The sequence below is a fragment of the Neodiprion virginianus genome, chromosome 2 (genome assembly GCF_021901495.1).
Source record: "Neodiprion virginianus isolate iyNeoVirg1 chromosome 2, iyNeoVirg1.1, whole genome shotgun sequence".
NCBI lineage: Eukaryota > Metazoa > Arthropoda > Insecta > Hymenoptera > Diprionidae > Neodiprion > Neodiprion virginianus.
The window spans coordinates 33,130,514-33,149,064 of record NC_060878.1 but is presented as its reverse complement, the minus strand read 5'-3'; the positions used below and the strand labels follow the sequence as shown (position 1 = coordinate 33,149,064).

General features: G+C 39.5%; 2 protein-coding genes across 2 annotated transcripts in view; both read right to left on the bottom strand.

The window, feature by feature from the left end:
- Positions 1-6,749, bottom strand: part of LOC124298848 (sodium-driven chloride bicarbonate exchanger) — a 29,276-nt gene extending 22,527 nt beyond the window's left edge. The window contains exons 1-2 of the mRNA XM_046751387.1: positions 6,246-6,749; positions 593-714 (exon numbers count right to left, since the gene is read on the bottom strand). Coding sequence (XP_046607343.1) covers positions 593-714; positions 6,246-6,265 — 142 coding nt within the window. The 5' untranslated portion in view covers positions 6,266-6,749. The remainder of the gene's footprint in view (positions 1-592; positions 715-6,245) is intronic.
- A 9,959-nt stretch (positions 6,750-16,708) lies between these two features.
- On the bottom strand, positions 16,709-18,215 carry LOC124298857 (phosrestin-2). The gene has a single exon (XM_046751408.1). It carries the CDS (start codon positions 18,093-18,095, stop codon positions 16,959-16,961), a length of 1,137 nt encoding a protein of 378 aa, XP_046607364.1. The 5' UTR covers positions 18,096-18,215; the 3' UTR covers positions 16,709-16,958.
- Between the last annotated feature and the right edge of the window lie 336 nt (positions 18,216-18,551).

Genomic DNA, 18,551 nt, shown 5'->3' with positions numbered 1-18,551 from the left:
TTAAACAAGTCGGTCCGGACGAGCTGTTATTAATAATTTATTTTTATCGATAGTTCGATCAGTCTGCCGTCATTTAACTTCACGCGCTTGCCGATATTCGTCGTTTTTATCATAATTATAATAATAATTATTATTATTATCATTACTATTTCCCGATCCTTATACTGTGAAAATTGTACGCATGTTCATCCAGACGGAAGGGACTGCGGATTAAATATCCGTCCGTTCGTTCCAGTCGGTTGGCGATCGACATCCGTTTATCACTGTTTATTCTCGAAGATAATTCGACCGGACAAGGACTGGATTGGTCGATTAAATACCAGAACCTTCTCACGCGATGTTTCTTCGAAGCAAATGTCTATAATACACTTCGGAGTATAATTAGAATCGTTACCGACTCGCAATCAGGCATGATTACCATGCTCCGAACAGGCGTGAAGGATATTATTTTCCGTGCTTGCGGTTCTCCCTTACATTTGTTAATTTTCTCACGCGAAATTTACGTTAGAAATTTCAGTCTTGATCGTATATGTATTATCGACGCTGCGTTCGCGTCTTTATGTTAATAGCCAAGAATCTGGCTCTGACTCACCTTCGAAATCCTTTTCAGTGTACGACTGGTGAGTCGTCCTGGCGCCGGGATCCTTTGGCGCTTCATCGTCGCCTCCGGCACCGGCTCCTCGTCCCGTTCCGCTGCCCGGATGCATCCAGGGTCTGTGAACAAGTGGAATCACAGGTTGAGGTACGATCGTTTATTTCAGACACGTTCACGCTGGATTCTGGTTTTATTTTCATTCATTTAAACGTCAATTTATTCGAATTTCCGTCACGTTTTCACCCGATTGTCGATCACACCTGATATTCAAAATCGTACCAAGTATCGCCTCGCCTTGAAACCCCGTTTCCTTCTCCCAACAACTCGAAGATTCAATCGACGTCGCCCATCATACGCGATTAGAGGCATATGTATTGACAAAGCTTCACCCTGGCGTAGAATATTTTATTTCTCTTTACCTTTCCCTGTTAACCCCTTTTTTGTAATATATATTTATTAATGGAAGACCTTTTGCCTTTGTCTTTTGAAACGCGTGATTTCGATCGAATTGTACGTTTTCATGATTTTCAGAGAAAATGGTGAAACAGAGAAAAAAAAAAATAAAAATTATACGTCCACTCGCCACTAAAATCGAATTTTTAGCGCTTACGACCTTATGCCGTTAGACACGCGATTTACACGAACAATTTATCCCTTCACCGCGAAATATTTGCCGATCCAGATATAGGCTTTTATTACAAATATTCCGCCGTTGCATAAATACGTCTGTCTTGAGTCTCGATTCAACAAAAACGGGGATGATTTGCTGCAACGTGCGAATGCGTCGCACGCCTGCAGGGTCACGCGAGATACCGTGACACATATTTTCTGCTTTATTTTATCACTTTTTCCATTCATCTACTTTTAATTATTTGGTCCTTGAATGTGAAGAAAATTAACGCTTGCACCGCGCGTAAATGATTATCATTGTTGCTGTCGTTGTCGTAACGTCTGTATTGGCGAGTAGAGCGAAAATCGCGCAATAAATAATAATAAAGAAATAGAAACATTGATGAAAATTTAAAAAAATCAAGATTCACCGTCATGCATTGTCTTGGCAGAAAAGAATAAGTTATAATTACAACGACGGTGGAATGAGTGAAAAACTATCGCAGATCCTATACGATATCCTAAGCCTCGAAGCCACGGAAATGCGCGACGTGGTTTCAAACATTATATCGAAATAGAACTTGCCGCATCATTTATCGGGCGGCACAAGGCTGGACGACACTATCGCATCTTGCGGTTATAGGTATTATTTTATAGCTGGGTGTGAAGTGTCTAACGGGCAAAAACGCAGCCCTCGCATTCTATAACTTTTCATTAATTCTTTTTACACGTATCCCGCACGTGTCGTGAGCACGGCTCTCAACCTGCTATAAACCGAATGTGTACGAAGTATCGGTATTATACGAAAGCGCGTTATTTGCCTATTTATATACTCGTTGACTGTAACTACGAGGAACTGACTGGTTCTTATCTTTATGGATGGTATGCCGCAGTCTTGTCTGTAAGTGTGTTTTTATAACTAGGTAGTCTTATGCCTTCACGTAATATCACGTACACCGAATTTATATTTACAGCAATTACGAATTGATCACCGATATTATACTCCTGCAATTAAAATTGGAAAAATTTTATCGGAATATTAATTTCCCCCCGAATTAAACTTTTCATTTTCTTTACACTAACGACCAATCCTACTAAGTTTTATACGGCTGGATTATACATTTCACACCGTGTGAGTGAAGGAAAAAAACTACTGCCTGAGCATAAAAACTTGACACTTGGCATCGCTCGGTTCTTGATTTAGAATTTTTTTTTTTTTTTCTTTATATCAAGTGTTGGTCTTAGGCGAGCCAAGCCATCGACCTCGTGCCAAATTTTACATTTTCGCTGATATTTCTTCGGTTGATTATTTTCAAAAAGATTGTAAGAGACGGCAAGTATGACCGACTGATATCAGGAGTAGAACATAAAACAATTATTTTTGTTCTCCAACCATTTGCCTCTGTTGACCATATTTTTCTAGCGTCGAGTGGCGAGTTTCACAGAAAACTACCGGTACATAATATTCAATTTCTTGTCCGATTCGAGTATCCGTGTACAATGTACATGTAGTATACGTATACCCAGTTCTCCGAGTGGCGCCATTGAAATGCGTAAAATATCTCACGCCGCCGCGCAAGTAGAATATACAATATAAACGAAGAGTTCTCGTACGTCAAGTGCGATTCATTGCGATTCGTTCGCAGTATAAATTACGGCACGTAACTTGGCGCCAACCGAAGTAAAGGAAACCTCTGAAAACGCGAACATGTATGCTTACACGTGTATTACACATGAAAATAAAACTCAGTATTCTCTTCAATTTCTCCACTTACACTTTACTACTGTGCGTACTCAAAATGCGAGAATATATACACCGATTCGTACCACCCACGGTAGTTGCTGATGGTTATATAGGGTACGGTGTAAGTGACGAAGGACGAGGTGTAGGTACCTTGATTTGAATTTTAGATATTCATCGGGCGTCGTTTATTCAACGAGTGTTACTCTAACAAGAAATCTGAGTATATAATAAAAGGCGCGAGTTGTATCGGCTTAATCAACGTTTCTAAATCAAATTTTCACCAACGATTATTACGATGTAAAATTAACCCGGTCTCGGGATCGCAATCGGTTTGAAAAATACAGTAGTTAATTTTTTTTTTTTTTTTTTTTTTACGTCGACTTTGTTCCACTTTTCAGTAATCATTTTTCCTTATCTCGTTTTTCTTATTTCTCTATTTTATTGTTTTTATCTGTTAAATCTTTATTTAACCGAGCTTCGAAGCGTGGAAAAACAAATACGACTGTAATTCATGTTCATCGAAGAATGAAATTATTACGATAGTATAAGGTTTGAATAAATTTGCACTATTATACGATTGCTGTGTGAGTTGGCCTTATGCAAGGAGGTTAATTTCCCACGTCTTTCGAATATCACTCGGCACATTATTTCACGTGACACGTTTTACTCGAGTTACAGGCATGCATGGTTGCGAACGTACGTTGTATAGTTATTGTTACACCGTAGTGATCGGAACTGTTCACCAGGAAGATGCCGATGACATTCTAACTCGGTTTTGCTTCGGGACCTGCTTTTCAATACGGCCTACCGGTGAAGTGAACTCGGGCTCGAAGGCATATAATTATGTATGTATATATCCATGCATGTATGTATGTATCTATCCTTCGTACAGTACAGACTGATCGTAAAAAATTCTCGATTAATTGTAAGCCACACACTGTGATACACAGGTGCGTTAAGCCCATCTGCACACGGTATGTTAAAACCATTAAAGGCATCTCTCGCATATCCCCCGGCATGATGCGATGTATTGCCACGTGTTTTTAACGACGATGGACCAGATGACGATCAAAATCAGGACAAAGAGACAATTAATGGCAAAGCAACGTGGCCTAGGTTATATATAATATATATATACATATATACACACCTATATGCGAAATAAGGAGTTGAGTGGATTATGCAATCGGTTTTTTGTCGATTCGATCGTCGACCTGAGAATCCAGCGGCGTTTATTCACACACAATCTTGCAATGTGCAAAAATTATATCGTGGCTTGATCACGGCTTCGTGATTAATCATACCATACTCGTACGATCAGGCTGTTATTTATACGTAGCAAATTATGAACGCAACGACGATTACTTTCACGGCTATTTACGCGTGTATTTACAAGATGTATGGGTTATTTCCACGCTCGTTATTTGTTGTTGTTACCATCATTGTCGTTGTTGGTATTTTTTCTTTGCAATCGTAGACCAAGTGCGCGACTAAATACCCGGAAGTTCCGAATTTCAGATTTTTGCGTAATCGGAATTCTTTTTTATTGACATTGTTTAATGCCATTCGTGAATTCGTAATCGGCAACATTCTATACGTCGAATGTAATTGCTCTGTAATTGACGTATATGGGTAATTCCACGCGAACCCGATCAACGTCTGAACCTCGCCGTTTCAGATATAAAAAAAAAAAAATTTACAGCAATTGTCTCGACTCTGAAACAGTACCCGGAATTTTTTCAGATTTTTCACTCAACTCCTCAGTTATTTATAAATATTTAATATTGTTTTGAAGGAGACCTTTTTTTTTAATTCTCGCAACGATTAGTTATAAATATGAAACCGACGTTTTCCAAGGAGAAAAAAAAATTCAGAAGTCGAATGCCTGCTGCAAACATAGGCCCGATTTAAATCTTATCACGTATTTAACGTAATATTTGTATTATGTGTAATCTACTAAAATTTCAGTTCATGCGATAAGAAGAATTTAACAAATATTCCAATTGATATACCTGATGCATTTCTTTCATTGTATTATACTTGGTGGTCATTGTGAAAAAGCAATATAATAAGAATTCGATTTTCATAATAACGAGCTCAAATACAATATTATAAAAACTCTCTGACTGCAGAGCAAAGCATCGTGGTTCACAGTCCGTAATAATTGCAACAATTTTCTTGATTGAATGTATTTGCCTCGGTATTTGCTCTCCGCAACCGCAATCGGAATGCCGCAGCCGATGTTGTGGCGAGTTTATTCCGTTAACGGTTACCAGCAAGTTTCGGGAAATCAAGTAACTCGCTGGGAAACTTATCCGCGTTATGTATATTCATACATTACACACACACCGTGATGTTAAGTATACCGATTATACGCGGACGAGGAATTAATGTTGTGTTTGAGTAAACCTCCGTAGAACCAGTTCCTCAAGGTGATAATTATTTTAATATCTTTCCCCTTCGTTTCGAAAGCCTCGGGCGCTAATTTGCGTTTACATTCTGTACCAGAATGCCTTTCAATCGGTACATGGCGTTCGTTATTGGTTTACGAAGAAAACATCGTTCAAACCGCTTGTCTGAATTGTTTCTCGGCACGTATAATAACTTGCGAAAGTTGAGGCGAACGAAATTGAATGACAATATCTTCGTACCATATTTTCTCACACGCGCGTGTATGCTTCTGAGAAAATATCACCCTTCATCATTTTCGAGTATTGAATCGAAAACTTTTCGCTGTACAATATTATAGGATTAATACAGGCTTACGGGGGGAAGTAAAATTTCAGCAAATATTGTTATTCCCTGAGCGAATGACATTTGCTTAGCGTCATATTTACTCACCTTACTCTTGGCAGGTTTATTCAATTTTCTGTAACACGACGAACCCCTGGACCTTGTGTAAACCAATTAGCTAGGCGCTTTATTGAATTAGGTGAATGCGAATTTTCAATCCATTAACTCAGTCAAGGCTAATCCCTGCTGACTTGGCGACTTGGTGTATTACCATCCACCTCGTGCAGTATCCGTGCCGTCAAACATATTATGGTGGTGGATATTGAGTTCATCGGATCAGCGATTACGAAACTAAACGTGCAGGCTCGTCCCGGGTTCCGAAAATCTCCGACAGCAGAAAACGAAGAAAAAATTCCCGAATCTCTGAGACGAAAAACTTACACCTCGTGCACGGTAAACTTGATGCCTGATCGTTATCACGTATAAAATATCAGAGAAGAAATTACTAAACAGATTCGGTCGAGTGAATGAATAATAAAAAAAAGCCTTGATATTGTTTCTTACTTGTTTTTTACGTCGGTCATGTATAAGTGAAGACGAGGCAGGATAAAATTATGTGACTAAAAAAAATGAACACCACGTGGTGATTTTAAACAATTATGCCTGCGGAAATCGAAGGGGAAATTTGTCAAATTTTCACAACAGTAAAATTTCTTGATGTACAAATCATCTTTTTTCAATTTCTCAATCGGTGACAGTCATCGTTTTTCAGTCTAAAACGTTCCAATTTCCGATTACACGTTCAATATTTTCTCATTTTTCGATGCGTTAAGGTCACTTTAATTATACAAATCGTGGAATATAATTTATTACAAATCGTTTGAAACTCGTTTGAACTCCTCTTTTATTCATTCGATTATCAAACAATTTTAATTTTCTTTTTCAACACTCTGTGAAACCGAACTTGCTAAATAAACGCGGATCAATTTACCGCGGTTTTATAAACACGTGTCTGTTTCACGCTAGCGACAATTATATCAGCTGCGATACCACGCCTAGCTGAAACTGACTGATTCGCTCGATTATGTACAAAGATATACAGCCACTGGAACTCACTCGGTCATCCGACACAAAGGAAAAATGACGAGAATACATTTCTGATAAGAAAACTGTACGCTGAATCGCTTCTCCTCCTCCTTCTCCTCCCCACTTCCTGCTCTTAAAGGCCGTTCAATCGCTTTTTCCTACAGCAGTTGCTCAGTTCTTTTGCTTTTACAGAGTGTCTGTAATTTGATCATCGCCGACATATGTAACAGTTAATAACCCGCTACAATTCTTGGCATAAATATTATTACATCGTATTTTAATCTTTGTGCGGTTCGTTGACGGAAAAGTTGTGGTATTTAACGATAGGATTAATTTTTATTTTCTTCTCACAATTCTAAACCGCATGCCGATCATCGGTGAATAACGACGTATTGTTTTTGAAAATTGTTCACATATCGATTTTAGTTTTTCTCGTTGAACGACGAAACTGTTCGATATTTTTCTCTATCTGTTTTTTCTACAAGTTTTGAATCCCATTCTGTCCGCATGCCAGTGTTAATCTTTGAACGAGAATTAACTTTCCCACCCATCATTTCCGCATATATTCATATATAACGTGTATCGTCACGACTGATAATTTCGTAATAATTTATCACACCCGCGATAACCAATGCTCGGAGTTCACGAACAACAGACAACGATTATACGTTAAATATGAGTATAAGATGTGCAGGGAAATGAAAAACTGCAGCACTTATAATCGTGCAGGATTGCCTTTTCATGCGGAAATGTTTTGACGCTAGAGTCTATATTTTATACAGATGTTGAACACGAGATGTAAGAACCTCAACTTCGTACAGATATAATAAATGTAATGATTTATGCTTGATGCAGGTGGAAGGAGGAAACGAAAGAAGAATTTACCTTTGCTCGAAGTTGTGCGAAGGAAACGTTGCGAGCGAATATTTCGATACATTGTGCCGTAAGCACCCGACTATCTGTGTTTACACATGTGTAATCAGTTTATATCATTTTTTCCTACCTTACACGATTCAGCATTGCGAAATGTTAAGACTTCCGACAACGGTATTTAATTAGAGAAACACGAATCGTAACAATGTATTTAAAATATCGCGAGGCGTCTAAAACCGAGCAAACTTGGATCTGAACTCCTTGAAATGTAATCTTGATGATAGACTGTGCGTATAAAGCTCTATGGATCTCCCGAACCTTGAGCAACTTGTGTTGTTCAGTTGCTGACCCTGCGGAACAATTGTTGAACATGAGATGAGAATACCATTATTCCAAATCGATAATCGCGAATAGAAAGTGGATAAAAAAAAAAGTCCCGGAATTTTCAATTCATTCTTCGATTCGTCTGTACAGTTTAATAAAATACGAAAAAACAAAATCGAAGTCAAATACTTGAATACTTTTTATCATTCTTTTGCACGCACTCGATCACGAATTATTTAATCCGTTATATTCCACACACTCGTTGTTGTTTGTCCAATTGCACGGCTAACTGATCGGCCTGTGATCGATTGACTTCAACAATCGTTATCTAATCATGTTGAATAATAGCGCTGGTGGTAAATTTGATTAATTACACTGCCGATTAAAAATTGGATTAAAAATCGATTCTCGTCCGTATTTAATGTTTCCAGGTGAAAGAATCCGGATTCGAAAACCAGTCCGCACCGGTTTTTTCTTATTCTCACAATCAGAGTAAACTTGCGTGCTATAAGATCTTAGATTTGGGGATGAATGAGTTTTGGTTATCGTATCGAGACTCGAGTAGAGTGTAAGGTACCCAAACAATCCATGATCCAATTTCACGCTGCAAAATTACTTCATCCTACAATTAACATTGAAAATACTGAAATTATAATCAAAAGCTTACAATTAGATATCGATCCTTCACTTCAAACCGGTTTGAAATTGTGAAAAATTGTGGATATAGATCCGTTCCATTTCACTTCGCGATACATTCATTTTATTCCGACAAATATTTTTCTGCAAATTCACCGGAGCACGTTTTTCTATTATGTTGGCGTCGTCGAGTATCTAGATTTACGAAACTGTAGTGATATTGAATCCGATCAACAAATTGCAGTACGAAACTGGTCACTGATGAAAAAATAGTCTTATGAATAAAATGAACAAGTATAGAGTGTAATTGGACGATTCTATTCAGTTTTTAACTATTTTAATGCAATTTCAAGTGAAACGTTCGAAAATATGAAAAAATTGAAGCTTCTTCTCCTCGTTTCCTATCGTTCTACATAGCTTTTCCATTTTCTAATTCACTAGACAACAGATGATGGAAAATAATGATTAAAAAATGGAGAAAAATGTGAAAATTATTTACACCCACTTGCGAAATTGACTCGGTTATATTATTTTGAGTGACCGGTTGATTGCGTAATGAAATAGATTTTTGACACTTGAATAAAATCTGCCTAATAAATGTTCCCTTATCGTTCATTTATGGACGGGCTATCGATCGCTGCGATGATCCACTTCAATACGGCGTTGATAAAAGCTCTGCGTCTATGGAGATACAACGGCGTTAAGATTCTTATCGCGATTCCACGGGCCAAAGACTTTGTGGGTCATGCGTCACGCAATTTGACAGAGCGATAAGAGCACCGGTTGGCAGCTGTCGGATCAGTATAATTGTAAATTGTAAATTCGGCATCTTAATCCGCTGATATTGAACTGGTTTTATACACTTCTAATATTCGGCGCGTCTTTGAAAGGAACGAAGACTGTTAATTAATACTCGATTTTATGGTTCGATTCACGCGACTGAATCCTGAACCTGACACGACTGCTGTGGCGTGTCTCCCGACCTACGTTATACCTTATACTTATTCTCACAGTCAGTAAGTTACTCGAGAGCAGAGGTTGAGTGACTTGACTACGACTCGGTGTCAAACTGTTACGGAAATTGCACAAAGCTTGTTACAGCTGGTCGGTGGGTATTGAATTTTTCCACGCGCAGATGTAACTTCGAAAAGAAGCAACGAAGGAAAGTATCCACGTATTAGATTAGAAAAAGAATTACACCCTTCATAGACGCATCTAGTTTTTCGATCATGGAGAATTACACTCCGGGTCAAAATGACCCTGTCTCATTTTTCGTGTGTTACTGTTTCAAATGTACGAGTCCGATCTACTTGAAAAAATACAAGGGTTTTAGAATATGAAGGTGTAGTTTAGAATTATAAACATAAGTCAAAAATATGGAAACAAAAAATTTGGAAAAAGGTATTTTTGAAGAATCACTGGATTAGAATGACCCAGCGTGTCTTTGAACGATTCATTAATACAGTTTAGAGATAAACGAGAAAGAAAAAAACGAGGCAACGTGTAATTTAAAAATTTCAAAGCCGGTATTGCTAAACATTTCGTTGTTCCGGTGTTCGTTGTTCAGTCGATTTTTTCAGAAATATCTTTTTCGCGCATCCGCGGCACAATATAACTAAAAATCCCATTCCGAGTGGGCTTCAACGCAAGAATACCAGTCAATTCGCACTCTTTTACCAAACCCATATCAACCCTTGTTTCACCCTTAACGCTTCGTCCGACAAACTCCCCCATATTTTATTCAATACGCAACGATAACGGACGGAAAATTTTTACTCTCCAGTCTCCGGAAAAAAGGGTAATGAGATTTATTCCCCTTTTCCATCAATTATAATTTTTGCAACGCAACTATCAAATTGAACATCTAGATGGATTACAAATGAACCCACAGAAATTCTCCAACCGAGAGAAGAATCTCGTTCGATTTAATTCCTAGGGCTGATAAATTAGATTCAAGTTTTTTCCAAGATTCATATGTGGCGAATTTCAAGTTTATGTAAAACCATGCCGATAATACACATGCAATAATTACACATTTCCAAGGTGGTGAAAATTCCTTCGCTCTTTCATTCTGGAAACATCTGGGCGTGCCAGACACACACGTGCAGAGTGCGTCGGGATGTTAGAGGACAAATATAGCCGCAGAAATAAAACGTTCACACGATATATTATATACTCGAACCTGCGCTATATTTCGTGATTTTTTATTTTTATCGCGTTGCTTCGATACGCGATTCGTTAAATAAATGTAAATGTATGCACACGCAGAGGCGTGATCATTTTTTCTCGCACTCGGTGTGAGCGCGTTCAATTCAGTCAACGTACGTGAAACGCCCATGGTGGACCATCCTAACGACGTGGGTTTTAACGGCGTTCACTTCCATGACACGCCAACGCTGACGATTGTAAGAATTTCTCGAGTGATTATTTACCGACCAAGTATAATGCCGCCTTATTCCGACCATGCTGGAAATAACGCAATAACGGAAATAACGGAAATACGGCGAGCGAAAATATCGAAAAACTTTTTTCTCTCATCGGACGAATAACGCCAGAAAAATGTATTTCGGAAATTAACATTAAGTCGGTAAAATCTCGCTGCATAGAATCGTCTTGAATAAACTGCGCGAATCGTCGAGCTCGAGGTTGGATCGCGTTGTTTGTTTCACCATAAATTTATTCCCGTCCGTGCGTATCAAACATCTCACGCCTGTTCGTATTATTTTTTTATTTCCCGTTCCATTCTAGTTTTTAGCTCGTTACCAGCGGGAATATTTTTTTCCCACGTGTATAAATGACGGTTCGTTGTCGTCGAATTCGTACCGTTAACAGATTTTCGCTTTGTACGGTACCTTCAAAATTCGTATGTAAAAAATACCGCAAGTGATGTGAAATGGATTTCAAAAAAAACCATTCAATCATTGTAAATACACGAAAGCAATTGGATGCAGGACATTTTTGTTTTCTTCATTTTTTGTTCTTTGACTTTTTTTTTTTTCTTTTACAAGAGAATTTGATAATTACAATCCATAATATTCATCGTTATAACTCGTTGTAAATAAAGCAATAATTAATTAACGTACCCTTGTGATTTAACCGTCGATCAAACGTCTAAACTCAAAGGCTGCAGGCTCAATTTTTTTCGGCAGTAACGAGCATATAGTTCACTGCATTACCACCAACTACTTATACACGTACACACATCCGGTTGTCGTACTTCGTTTTTATCGTCTACGGTAAAATCACTGTGTGTTTAATGCGAATATCGCGCCGACCTCAGATAACGTTCAACTAGCGACGTGCGGTGCAATCCAAACGGTTAGACAAAAATCGTAACACTCTTTGTCTTGTTTTGTCTATTTATTTAATAATTGGAATTTATTTACGAGGAGAAAATTCAACGAGTATCTAGGTATACGTATTCTGTACAATATATTATAACTGACAAACGAAATCCAAACAGTAACGACAATTTCATTTATTTTCTTTAAAACTGGAACGTACGTGTTTTACTTTTGTTAAATCGTTTTTCTTTTCTCTTTTTCTTTCTTTTTTTTTACTATTATCACAATTAGATCATTAAAAACACGGTCCGAACATTATTTTACACGGTGTAGATCGATCTTCACCGGGAATAATTGTCACAACAGCTGTATCGCGTTAATTGTACAGCGAACGAGAAGATTAACAAAATTGACGCGATAAAACGAACTACACGAGACATATGAACAAAGGAATGTCTCGAAGAATTAATTTAACGATAGATTATTTTCTCTGCCTATTATTGATATTTATCTTTTAATTTATTTGCAATTTATCATTCATTTTATTTACCTATTAGTTTAGCTTCTTTACACATTCAACTCTTCGATTACGTGTGTGTGTGTGTTTTTAAGACGAAGAAGATGAAGAAGAAGAAGAAGAAGAAGAGTAATAAGAAAAAAGAAACAATTTCTTTACTTTCGATTACTCGCCAACTTATTTCAGACAAGAGAGGCGAACTCGAAATAACCGAGGGAAATTTCCCGGGATGATAATAATGTAAGAACGGTCAGGCATAAATGGTGGCAATGCGAGTAAACGTGCGACGCGAGGATCGGCCGGTTACCGTGCATCGCGTGTCTTCGGCACGACCAACACTGTTCGCACCGATGTGAAAAGTCAGCCTCCACATCGTATTGATCCCCCGTGGGGCGACGCACTCTCCGTCGCGGCTGTGCGAGGGAAAGTCCAACCCCGATTGTGCTCCTCCTCTTCTTCTTCTTCTGCTTCTCATTCTTCTCCATCCTCCGCCCAAACATCTCCTCTATATACGTCCGTCGTCTTTGACAAACTTTTTCTCCTTTGCGTTTTCGCTGTCTCTCTCTCTCTCTCTCGGTTCATTTTTTACTTTATTGCTATCCAAATATGTGTCTCTTTTGTCGTATTTCATTCGTTACTATTTTGTTGATTTTTATTTATTATTCTTCAAGTGACCTGGGTCGTTACACTTGTTCATGTACGTACGTACACTGAAGATTAGAAAAATTTCATTTGTTACAGTAACTAGAGAAATTGAGTAAAACATGCATCGTTAAAAAAATTGTCTGAATATTGTTGGAATTACGAAAAACGAGGTACGCCTAACCATTTTGCGCTACCGTCGATCCTTTTTTTGGTAATTGAAACGCAAAATCAGCTTGTGAGGTTTAACGTACTTTTTTTTTAGCTAAACGAGGCTTTAACGTCAATTTGTTGTTGCGCGAGCATTAAATTTTCGCAACAGTTGCAATGAAAATATAGCAACAGTGATCGTAATGAGAAAGAATAGTAACGATAACTAGACTTTCCGGTAACAGATATAAAACTAATTTTCATTTTCTACCTAGAACTATATTTTTCGTTTGCGGTAAAAAATGAAAATAGTTAAGGATCGAGCGGTAAAGGCAACTAAAAATTTCTCTCAATGTACATTCATTTTGCCGCAAATTGTTCTAAGGCATAATATATATGATCTATCTATCTATCTATGTCTGTCGGTTCGTTTTAATTTTTCATCTTTTTTTTTTCCACCAATTTTCCGGCTTCTTCACCGATGTCAAGCGCTGGATAGTTTTATACGACATACTTCGTCAAGTTTATCGCCGATGTGAATTCAAAACGTCACGCAAATGCACAGCGTTCGTTTAAGCTTTATTTTTTTTTTTTTTTATATATATATATATAATTCTGATAGCATGATGTTCTCGATATAAAAGATTTTTCGAAAGATAATCGACAAACTTTTCTTCTCTTCATCGCACGGAACGCGTAGAATTATTCTTAGAAGATAGTTGTTTTACGTTTATTAGTTTTTTTTTGTTTAATAATTGATCTTCGCACAGGTTTATTATGTACGATGTGACCAATCTAACAGAAGAGAACGTCGAGCTGCACAGCTTTTTTATCGTAATAGAGAATTAGACATGTTTAACAAGGTGCGTGTAAACAAGCTCTGTTTTTTTTAAGGAGACTATTTCCAACAGGTTTCCAACGTATTCTCGAGAGTTTGAGATGCGGTTGCGTAACATTCTCTTGTCCTTGAGACGATGCCTAAAATTACTATCATTATTATTATTATTATTATTATTACTATAAAATCCGTATTCTAATAATATTTGTTAGAAAATTAGAAAACTTGTAACGCGTGCGTCGAGAGTCTGAAACGGTCTAATATTGAATTGTAGATTTTACGAACGGCAATTACAACTTTCGCCATGCAATCTATGGCGCTGCGCATTCTTATACCGATGAAGTCAGAAAACAACTCCGTTCCAGTCTCGGTGTGTGTGTGTCTGGATCTGATTGTGAGCTCGAACAACCTTCGAGACTCGCTAGTTTCGACAGCTATATAGACGTTTTGAAACCAGTTTCTTCGGAAGCTTAAACTCTCCGGCTGCACTTCGACATAAAGCCAAGAGTGTTGAACGTGAACGAGAAACATACGATCGCGGATGCATAATACACCGTATGTATAATTCATAGATGCAATGAATTGAATAATTTTGTCGAGATCACGCTCGCCGACTTGTACGACGATTTTTCCTTCACCCTTCGTTTTTTTTTTTTTTTTATTTCAACGTCCATGAACATTTTTTGTCGACTCTCGAGTGCAACATATTTAATAAGACGAATTAGTCTGCATCCAGCAGCTGTTACGCTTCCGTTTACCATTTTAGGGTGTAAGTATAATTGTGAATCTGCAATGTTTTGGGATCGACGGGCGAGTCGCAGATTCGCGGACGGAAGAAAAAACCACGAAACATTATGACGAGAAATAATTTATAGTCTGGAAATCACTTGCCAACTTGCCCGTCACTGTTTATCGACAACAGTCAGTGCTGAATATTCCCTCCGATGTAAAATATCGTGATATCGAGTATTTCGGACAATTTTTCTGAAACTATTTCACATTAATTCGTAACGGGTCAGCGATTTTATTCGCATATACTCGAAGGATCAGTTATTGAAGAAAATTGGGAATAAAACAAATATACAGAGAAGCGTTCACGGATTAGAAAAGAAAGTTCGATAACTCCGAAAGTTTCACATCAATGTTACAGTGCTCAGTTTCTAGGGACAACTCATCCAAGCGATCGTGCGGTTTGAGAATTTTTAACTCCCGAACAAAGCTGTAAAGTGCGTATAATTTTGCTGAACATGACACGCGGCGCGGTCGGCGAACTAGATATGACACATATAACTCCTACGCAGTTTCAAGCGATAACTCAAGAATTCTCTCTTTGATTGCGCCGTTTCCGCGAGTCTCGAGACAATACGCGCGCCTACTACGCGTGCCAATTCGCCACTGCGTTTGTGACCATTGCGATTTCTACCGCGGTAGCATCGCGTTAATATTTGCACGTTTCTACCTACAGACACTCGTCAACGACTTGCGCGTTCGGCGGGTCGAGAGTAATGCGAATTTCTCCTTGCCGTGGATTCACTTGTGTGTATATATATATATATATATATATATATCGCGGTATTAAAAGGGACTTGAAGCGTGTAATAATCGAGTGCCGATCTCTAATTGCATTTCCCTCAATCTTGCACAAGCTTCTCTTTCATCACCTCTGATTGGCATAAGTATGACGTACATCCTACGTTATTGGTGCAAAAAAAAAAAAAATTAAATAAAAAAAAAGGTTTCATGAATATATTCGCAAGTCTTAATATTACAGGCATACGTGTGTACTTTCCTTCTTTTTTTCTCTCCTTTCCTCTTTCTTGGCTTAAGCTACACGGACTCGCGGACTGCACGACGATGGCTTCTCTTTACGTACAAACTTGTCTTTGCAAGGTTGCGGATAGCCGTCGATGTCACGTTTATACACCAGAGACTGATTGAATTAATTCCAAAATCAAATTTATCACGCAGAGTCTTGCTTTTCTTTTCTTTTATTTCAACTTAACAGAACGTATAGCTGGTGCCTTAGTCCGTCCTTAAGATATTATGGGAAACGGATTAATTAGGTGACATTGACCGTTTATACTGAAATTAGAACTTTTGTTAATTAGCGATGTATGCGCCTTATTACAACCAACTCCGGATACTCTGTGTGGCAGTTTACGAACTTACCTGCACAGCTAGTTGATTATGCCGATTGATGACGTGATTAATGGAGCTCCAACCGTATGTAGTAAGGAGCAAATAGTATTTTCGCAAAACATAGACTCTACAATTTGCATGCACGAGTGCATTTACTCGATTGGCCTTTAATATCCTATAATTTGAAGTCTGACTGAAAATGAATTTATTCTAACCTGGGCAATATTCCACCGGTAATTACACACTCCGGTTTCAATGGTAGTTAATCGATTGGAAATTCAGAAAATCAACTGCGCTTGGCACGAATCTGAGGATTAATATCATTCGAAGGGATTCACGATATGTTTGGTCTGCAACAAAGAATCGAGACGATTTTCAAACTTCTGCGAATGTCTATTTAAAACAAGGACCGACGGGATTTCTGCGCACAATTTATCTGGAACGTATTTTTGGATCTACGTTACGGGATGGATCTCAAAAAATGCCGGGTATATCGAAAGAATACAATGCGAATACTAAATAATTATACTTGGCTGTATAATTGTTTTCGCTTTCAACGACCGTCAGTGTCGAAATATGGAACTTTATTTAGGGTTGATCGAATCATCACCAAGCCATTTTAGTATAATACGAATATTGTACAATTATTTATTGAACAGCGTGTAAGGAACAGAGAATAATCGCGAAGAAAGGATCAGTGAAAGAAGATCAGATAAGAAATTATCAGACCTTTTACACCAAAGAGGAAAAGAAACGAACGCGATCCTCCGCCTTCGGCTTCCGGTTGTCTAACTCTTGACGATATCGTCGCCGATGTTTTCCTCGTCGATGGCAACGCTCTCGGCAGTCATGACCTTGATCCTGTCGGACGGATTCGGCAGCATAAGAATGAAGGGCAACTCGGCGGACAATTCGCCGCCAAGGGCGCCGAGGTAAAGCTTGACCTTGACGGCGTACGAAACCACGATGCCGAAGGAATCGCGAACGTCCGGCGAGGTGAGGAGCGTGCTCGAGGCCAGGTTGACCTCGTCGCGTTTCAAGTGACCGTCCAGCGCGACCCCTCTGCGGTTCTTGTTGTTCTCCAGCCTCGGCTGGAGGTACAAGACCTTCTGGAGCGTCGAGCCCGGGTTTACGGGACAGCCGTCCTGCGTCTCGACCGCGTCGATTACCGTCCGGAACTGCCCGTTTTGGAATATAACAACGTCTATGCCCTGCTGCACCAGCGCCTTCATCTTCTTGACGACCTTGTTGCTCTTGTTCCTCACGCTCACGTTCACCGTGATCCTCTCCCCGTGGTGATAGAGCTGCTTGTCGAGGGTCACCTCGAGCTCCAGCTCCCCGGGACTCAACAGGAAGTCCTTCGTCACGACTGTGCAGGGCTGCCGGCCCTGCTTCGTCGGAGCGAATTGCACCTTCCTTATACCCAGGGTGACGGTGCTCCTCTTGTGCCCGTCGTCGCTGTCGCTCTCACCGGCGAATATCTTCACGTAATAGGAGACCCCGCAGGGCTCGCCCGTCTCCTCGGGACCCGGCTGAAGCGTCACGCTCGACGGCGCCCCCTGAGGCAGGCCGAAGGTGAACGGGAAGGCGCAGGGTCCGAGCTTTTTCAGGAGCCGTTCCTGCAGCTTCGTCAAGCCCGAAGCTTCCGGCTCCTTCGAAGGCGGGTGGAGCTGCTCCGAGGCCAAGTAGAGGTCCTTCTGGAAGTTCAGACCCATCACCTCGTCCTCCTCGCGACCGTAACGGAAGCTGCATACGACCTGACCCCAAACTCTTCGTCCGCATTCGACGTAGTCCTTGTCCAGGAGGACGACGCCGTCGATCGACTCGACCCCGGACAAGTAGTCGACGAAGTCTCGCCGCCCGAGATATATCGTGACTTTGCCATTCGGCGAGCACTTCTTGTACACCTTGAAATTTACCACCATCTCTTGGTTTTCTTATTTTGTGCTTTTTTTTTGTTTTTTTTTTTTTTTTATGAAACAACCGCGGCACAATTCTGCTACGACGCTGTCGTCCGGTTGTTCGAACGCCAAATGCGAACCCTCGTCTTCTTCGGCGCCCTTTATAAGAGCCTCGGATCTCATGACGCCGGGAACTTCTAAGACTTCCTAATCCATTCAGCGATTCGGATGATCAACACCAACTACCCCGCACATGATTGTCTTCGTCGTTTCTATTTCCTCGCGTCGTTCTTCGCCTTTCCGCGAAGGTCTTGCGAACTTTTAATTTCTACGCGCAGGTTTGCATACGGACGGATCAAAATTACTAAGGTCTTTTGTCGATCCGTTACGTCAGTTTTTACGCTAACCTTAGACTAGCTGCTTTCCAAAAATTTGTACGAACAAACGCCAATAACGCGTGTCGATCTTTATTCAATTACG

What these genes read in the sequence shown, in the direction of transcription:
- LOC124298857 (XM_046751408.1), bottom strand. Translation starts at nt 18,095, where the DNA reads ATGGTGGTAAATTTCAAGGTGTACAAGAAGTGCTCGCCGAATGGCAAA.